A 7,500-nucleotide genomic window follows, 5' to 3' on the forward strand; every position below is an offset into this window, starting at 1 on the left:
CATCTCCGTTTCCTGGGCTTAGCGCTCCGAGATCTTCCTGTTATTGAGAGAGTGTGTGTGTGTGTGTGTGTGTGTGTGTGTGTGTGTGTATGTGTGTGTGTGTGTGTGTGTGCGTAGCCCTGGAGACAGCAGTGCCCGAGCTCCGAGATGTCCCTGTTATTGAGAGAGAGTGTGTGTACTGGAGACAGCAGCAAAAGCGCAAGTCATCCTGTGAGGGATTAGAGCTAATAATAACTATCAAAGACGCCCTCTCCAGACTTCCCTGTGATTCACACACTGCATAAGCCACAGACATCCTGCATATGTGTGTCTGTACGTCAGCTGGAGATGTACTGCCTCTGTGTGTGTGTGTGTGTTTGTGTGTGTGTGTCTGTACGTCAGCTGGAGATGTACTGCCTCTGTGTGTGTGTGTGTGTGTGTTTATGTCGGCTGGAGATGCCCTGCCTCTGTGTGTGTGTGTGTGTGTGTGTGTCTGTACGTCAGCTGGAGATGCCCTGCCTGTGTGTGTGTGTGTGTTTATGTCAGCCGGAGATGCCCTGCCTCTGTGTGTGTGTGTGTGTGTGTGTGTGTGTCAGCAAGAGATGCCCTGCCTGTGTGTGTGTATGTGTGTGTGTGTGTGTGTGTGTGTGTGTGTGTGTGTGTATCAGCCACGGACATCCTGTGTCTGTGTATCCGTGTGTGTGTGTGTGTGTGTGTGTGTGTGTGTGTGTGTGTGTAAGCTCAGTTACGCTACTCCTTAAGCACTGACCCCTACTGCAGTAACACCGTCACCGTGGCGACAGACTGAGGAGAAGACGCCCTGCTGAGCGCACCAGGACTGCCAGCCAACCCTGGAACAGAACACAGAACACAGAACACTCTGCACCGCATGTGGGCCAGATCAGGGCCAGACCCCTGGAACAGAACACAGAACACAGAACACAGAACACAGAACACTCTGCACCGCATGTGGGCCAGATCAGGGCCAGACCCCTGCCTGAACCCCAGCCGCCCTACTGGGATCAAAGTTCCCCGTATAAATAGGCTTGGGGTGAGTGTGGAGCATTATTGGCCATGAGGACCCAGAGTTTGGCCAAGGATCTGGGAGGAGGAGGGGTTTGGATGGGGGGGGGGGGGGGGGGGGGTTGAGTTATGTCTGACAGCGCGTCCTGAATGCACTATGAGAGGAGAGCCAAGGCAAGGAGCGGAGCAGAGGAAGGGGAGTGGGCCCTCCTCCAGACCTTCCTGAGCGAGGGGGCGAGGGGGTGAAGGGGTGAGGGGGTCAGGTTACTCCTGTCTGTTATATAGGCTCTCTTGGGGGACATGAACCCTCCTCTGACCCCCCCACCCCCAGTACTGGCAATTTCACACGTCTGCAGAACCCAATCCACTCCTTCTGTTTCCTGGAAATGCTGCCGCCCTGGACCCTGTATAACAGAGGTCCACTACAGAGGGTCACTACAGAGGTCCACTACAGAGCCAGAGCTGCAGGACACCCACTATATAACCTCTGGGGCCCTTACAGTCCTGACTAACCATAACCTCTGGGGCCTTACAGTCCTGACTAACCATAACCTCTGGGGCCTTACAGTCCTGACTAACCATAACCTCTGGGGCCTTACAGTCCTGACTAACCATAACCTATGGGGCCTTACAGTCCTGACTAACCAGTCAGTAGTTGCCATTTCTTTTTGTGTTATTATTTGTATTGTAACATGAATGTGGCAGATTTGTGTCACAGCGGTGGTGAGATGCCCAAATCCGCTTCTGCTCCTCCTGTGTGCCCTGGGCATGTCCTGTAGTTAAACCCCTGCTGTGTGTCCTGGTCATGTCCTGTAGTTAAACCCCTGCTCCTCTGCTGTGTGTCCTGGTCATGTCCTGTAGTTAAACCCCTGCTCCTCCTGTGTGTGTCCTGGTCATGTCCTGTAGTTAAACCCCTGCTCCTCCTGTGTGTGTCCTGGTCATGTCCTGTAGTTAAACCCCTGCTCCGCTCCCCCTGTGTCCTGGTCATGTCCTGTAGCTCCTCTGCTGTGTGTGTCCTGGTCATGTCCTGTGTGTCCTGGTCATGTCCTGTAGCTCCTCTGCTGTGTGTGTCCTGGTCATGTCCTGTGTGTCCTGGTCATGTCCTGTAGTCAAACCCCTGCTCCTGTCCTGTGTGTATCCTGGTCATGTCCTGTAATTAAACCCCTGCTCCTCTCTTGTGTGTCCTGCAGAGAAGCTGGCCGAGGCCCAGAGGCGTTTCGCCACGCTGCAGAATGAGCTGCAGTCCTCCCTGGACGCCCAGCGGGAGAGCAACAACCCCGGCCTGCGCCGCCGCAAGGTGGTCTTCCAGCTGTCGCACGAGGAGCGCAACCAGCACCGCAACCTCCGGGACCTGAAACTGGCCTTCAGCGAGTTCTACCTGAGCCTCATCCTCCTGCAGAACTACCAGGTCAGCGCACGCCTCTGCCCCTCTGGAGCAGCTCTCTATCTTTACATCACTTCCTGTCGGTCTCGTGGTACTGACAGTGTTTCCCTCTATCTGCTGGTGTAGCTTTTTCTCCCTTTACTGCTGTAAACATCCATGAATCCATCTCTCTCTCTCTTACTCTCACTCTCCCTCTCTCTCACTTTCTCTCACTTTCTCTCGGCCTCACTCTCCCTCTCTCTCACTCTCTCTCACTTTCTCTCGGCCTCACTCTCTCTCACTCTCTATCTTACTCTTTCTCTCTCACACTCTCTCTCTCTCTCTCTCACTCTCTGTTCATCTGTCTTCTTGGCCTCACTTTTCTGGCTTTACTTTAACTGAAATCCGTTTCTTACTCTGTCTTTGTCTCTATCTCTTTCTGTCCTAGTCTCTCCCTCTCGGGATTCCTGCTCTTGGTGTGTTCTGTCATGTTGTTGAACCTGAACTCCACAGGTTTCTATGAGATTATCTCTCTTTCTCTCTCTCCCTCTCTCTCTTTCTCTCTCTCTCTCTGTCTCTCTCTCTCTCTCTCCCTCTCTCTGAATCATGTTTCCTTCCTCCCCCTATAGAACCTGAACTTCACCGGTTTCCGTAAGATCCTGAAGAAGCATGATAAGATCCTGGAGACGCCCCGCGGGGCAGACTGGCGCGTGGCACACGTGGAGGTGGCACCCTTCTACACCTGCAAGAAGATCACCCAGCTCATCACCGAGACGGAGGTGCTCACAGACACACACACACTGACACAGCTCATCACCGAGACGGAGGTGCTCACAGACACACACACACACTGACACCCTAACGATCACTGACCCAGCTCGTCACAGAGACGGAGGTGCTCACAGACACACACACTCACACCTGTGAGAGGGAGGTGCTCACAGACACACACACTGACACAGCTCATCACCGAGACGGAGGTGCTCACAGACACACACACTCACACCTGTGAGAGGGAGGTGCTCACAGACACACACACTGACACAGCTCATCACCGAGACGGAGGTGCTCACAGACACACACACTGACACAGCTTATCACCGAGACGGAGGGGCTCACAGACACACACACACACTGACACCCTAACGATCACTGACCCAGCTCATCACAGAGACGGAGGTGCTCACAGACACACACACTCACACTTGTGAGACGGAGGTGCTCACAGACACACACACTGACACCCTAAAGGTCGCTGACAGCTGGCGTACAGGAAATCTGTCTGTCAATACTTATTTCAATGAACTTACCTTATATCAGCCTTGAAGTTGAAGAAGAATAAAGAAGTTGTGTTATTTCAGTGACTTTTAGAAGATAGTAATTACACTGTCTTGACATGAGTGTGTTCACTCACATTTTTAGCATTGTTTTTGGGCTGTTTGTGTGTGTGTGTGTGTGTGTGTGTGTGTGTAGGCCCTGGTGACGGCTGAGCTGGAGGAAGGGGATCGTCAGAGGGCCATGAAGAGGCTGAGGGTTCCTCCTCTAGGGGCGGCACAGGTGAGAAACCAATCCAGCCAATCAGCAGGCTTGCAGCCACATGTCAAACAGCCCCCAGCCAATCAGCAGGCTGACAGCCACATGTCAAACAGCCACCAACCAATCAGCAGGCTGATAGCCACATGTCAAACAGCCACCAGCCAATCAACAGGCTGACAGCCACGTGTCAACCAGCCAACAGCCATTTAGCAGACTGAAATCTATTATTCAGGCTCAAAGATCAGATTTGTGGTTGCCCCTACAATTAAGTTCCATAAAACTTTTTCATACAATTTTGTACCACTGGTGTCCAGTAGAAAGCTTAACTGTCAGATAGGTGACACATCCACAGTTTCCAGCACCTTGTAAACCCTGTTATACTGGACAACATTTTCTTTCAGTGTGCCACCTTACACCTTGCATTAACGTGTGATTGGTATCTGGATGTCCTATCAGGATAAGTAAGTGTAAGTCTAAGAGTAAGGCTTGTTAATGTGAGTTGTGATCACGGACACCAGATATGACTGTTCATGATCCTCACACTGATATACAGACATGCATGCATGCTAATGCCAGAGCCCAGTGCTAGTGTGCCTGTGGTGATCATTCAGAGGTGAATCTGCGGTCTGTTTTCCCCCCCAGCCTGCTCTGGCCTGGACTACCTTCCGTGTTGGGCTGTACTGCGGCGTGTTCATCGTCTTGGCCGTGGCCTTTGTCCTCACTGGTAATGCTTCCCTCCTGTGTCTGATATGATTAGTAAAACTGCTAGTAAAATAGCTTCCTCTGGGAAATGAAAAAAATCTGGCTTTGAATTTCAATGATGGTGAAGCTTGTTATTTCAGTCATTTCCAGATCCTTTCCGATTTAATATATCCCACAATATGCCCTGTTGAGAATTTCAGAAATACATTTAATTAGCTATTAATGCCTGACCATTTCCTGACTGTATTTCTCACCAGAAACGGATACTTGAGATTTTCTTATATTAACAGTGTCATTTGGATTCTGTTTGATTATTCTGTAAGAATTATATGTCCAATTTGTATTTCTGTGTGTTTGTGAAAGAAACCAGCAATTACGTAAAAAAAAAAAAAAAAAAAGTTCTTCTTACGAGAGGAAGTGTTCCGTCCGCAGGTGTGGTGTTCCTGCACGGCACTAACCAGAACATCTGGCCGCTGGTGCGCGTGTACCGCGGCGGGTTCCTGCTCATCCAGTTCCTCTTCCTGCTCGGCATCAACACTTACGGCTGGAGGCAGGCTGGGGTCAACCACGTGCTAATCTTCGAGCTCAACCCCCGAAACAACCTCTCGCATCAGCACCTCTTTGAGGTGAGACGCCGCACACTTAGGGAGGATGCTCAAAGATCTCCTGAGTGCCTTTCTGAGAGCACCCTAAAAATACATACAGTTTGAGATGCAGTTATGAGCCTGGAGGGTATTTTGCTGGAGGCCTTATAGACATTGAAGGAAAGTGGTTGAAATTTGACACTAGCTAGTAGCTTAGAATTTGCATTGAGTTGAGAGGACTCAGAGGTGCCATTATTATAAGATTGTATGAATAAAATCATGAATGAATGCTGATTGATGCTCTCAGATGTGATCTTATCAAAAGAGATAATAGAGAACCATTTTAGCAGCATCCCCGTCATAAATTGTTATTGAAGACAGTTAAGCCCAGATGTAATTAATTGATAATGTATTAAATGCATTAAAGTATGTACTGTGTGTGTGTGTGTGTGTGTGTGTGTCTGTGTGTGTGTGTGTGTGTGTCTGTGTGTGTGTATGTGCGTGTGTGTCTGTGCGTGTGCGTGTGCGTGTGCGTGTGCGTGTGCGTGCGCGCGCGTGTGTGTGTGTGTGTTTATCTCCAGATCGCTGGGTTCCTGGGGGTGCTGTGGTGTATCAGCATTCTGTCCTGCCTGTATTCGGACTACATCGGGCTGCCCATGCAGGCCAACCCCCTCATCCTGTACGGCTTCATGCTCCTCTTCCTCATCAACCCCTTCAAGACGGGCTACTACAAGTCCCGCGTCTGGCTCCTCAAGCTGCTGGTGAGACAGTCACTCTCATACGGCACCCTCTCCAGACATAGACATACACTTGCACTGGTGTTAATACTAATGACATCACAGACTAGTGTTAGTGTGTGTGTGTGTGTGTGTGTGTGTGTGTGTTAGTGTGTGTTAATACTAATGACATCACAGACTAGTGTTAGTGTGTGTTAATACTAAAGACATCACAGACTAGTGTTAGTGTGTGTTAATACTAATGACATCACAGACTAGTGTTAGTGTGTGTGTGTGTGTGTGTGTGTGTTTGTGTGTGTGTTTGTGTTAATACTAATGACATCACAGACTAGTGTTAGTGTGTGTGTGTGTGTGTGTGTGTGTGTGTGTGTGTGTGTTAATACTAATGACGACACAGACTAGTGTTAGTGTGTGTTAATACTAATGACATCACAGACTAGTGTTAGTGTGTGTTAATACTAATGTCTTCACAGACTAGTGTTAGTGTGTGTGTGTGTGTGTGTGTGTGTGTGTGTGTGTGTGTGTGTGTGTGTGTGTGTGTTAATACTAATGACACAGACTAGTGTTCGTGCTGATCATGTGGTCACGTGCTAATAACATTGGATAGGAAGTGTTAATGATGTCCCCTCACACAAAGCTATGCTCTAATGAGATACTCCTCTTCTTATGGTTGTGTTTAGTTCTGAACAAAGCCAGAAAATATAAGTTTTTACCTATTTCAGTCCATATATAATATTTTATATATATATATATATTTGCATTATGTAGTTGGCAGTGTGTTTACATGCAGCAGGGAGCAAGCCAGAAGAAATGTTATCAGTTCAGAGTAAACTTAATGAAATAAGGGCAGAGGCCTTAAAGCTGTCCTCTTAAAGGTACAGCACATAGCCTAATGCACCCCAAAGCCTTCCACTTAAATGTGCAGTATGTGTTAGTTTTTGAGGTCAAATGCTTCTTGATTAAAACTATCATATTAAGCTATGCTCAGACCATGTAGAAAAGACATTTGGTTCTATTCCCACCCATTCTGACTGCTTTAAAATATGTAAAAGATTATAACTTCAAAAGATACAGGAATTATATGTGAAATGTGGAGAGATTCGGTCTTTTTTTACCTTATCTTGAAGAGTTGAAGTGCTTTTATTTTTGGCCAGGAAATTATGTAGCCTCCCGTTGAGGACAGGATGAAAAGGTTGGCTTCAGTGTTCAAGCTTCAGTGGTTGTATATTAAGCACTTTGAATGCTGTTGGATTAGTCATCATTGTGGTGACGCCAAAGTCTGAAAACAATGGGCCTCATTCTCGAACGCAGTTAAGAAGAATTTAAGAGGAATTTCTTCTGAATTGTCTTTAGGACAACATTTGGCATTCATGAAAGTTTTCTCATCTGGGATTTGCTCTGAACTTCAGAAGACTTTCCGAACTCGAAATAGCAGTCGTAACTCGGCCAGAGTTTTCTCAAATGCGATTCCTTAAAAAACCACAAGATGGCCCCGTGGGCCATCTTGTGGTTTTTTGAGGAATCGCATTTAAGAAAACTCTCCGTGTTAATGAATTTGTGAGAAATCGTTGGTGAT

The 7,500-nt window shown here is 48.1% G+C and overlaps 1 protein-coding gene across 1 annotated transcript in view; it reads left to right on the plus strand.

Moving 5' to 3' along the window:
- Positions 1-7,500, plus strand: part of xpr1a (xenotropic and polytropic retrovirus receptor 1a) — an 84,040-nt gene that overhangs the window by 57,012 nt on the left and 19,528 nt on the right. The window contains exons 4-9 of the mRNA XM_012828236.3: positions 2,193-2,410; positions 2,995-3,144; positions 3,839-3,922; positions 4,544-4,625; positions 5,036-5,229; positions 5,769-5,948. Coding sequence (XP_012683690.1) covers positions 2,193-2,410; positions 2,995-3,144; positions 3,839-3,922; positions 4,544-4,625; positions 5,036-5,229; positions 5,769-5,948 — 908 coding nt within the window. The remainder of the gene's footprint in view (positions 1-2,192; positions 2,411-2,994; positions 3,145-3,838; positions 3,923-4,543; positions 4,626-5,035; positions 5,230-5,768; positions 5,949-7,500) is intronic.

Source organism: Clupea harengus, chromosome 10 (genome assembly GCF_900700415.2).
Source record: "Clupea harengus chromosome 10, Ch_v2.0.2, whole genome shotgun sequence".
Classification (NCBI taxonomy): Eukaryota; Metazoa; Chordata; class Actinopteri; order Clupeiformes; family Clupeidae; genus Clupea; species Clupea harengus.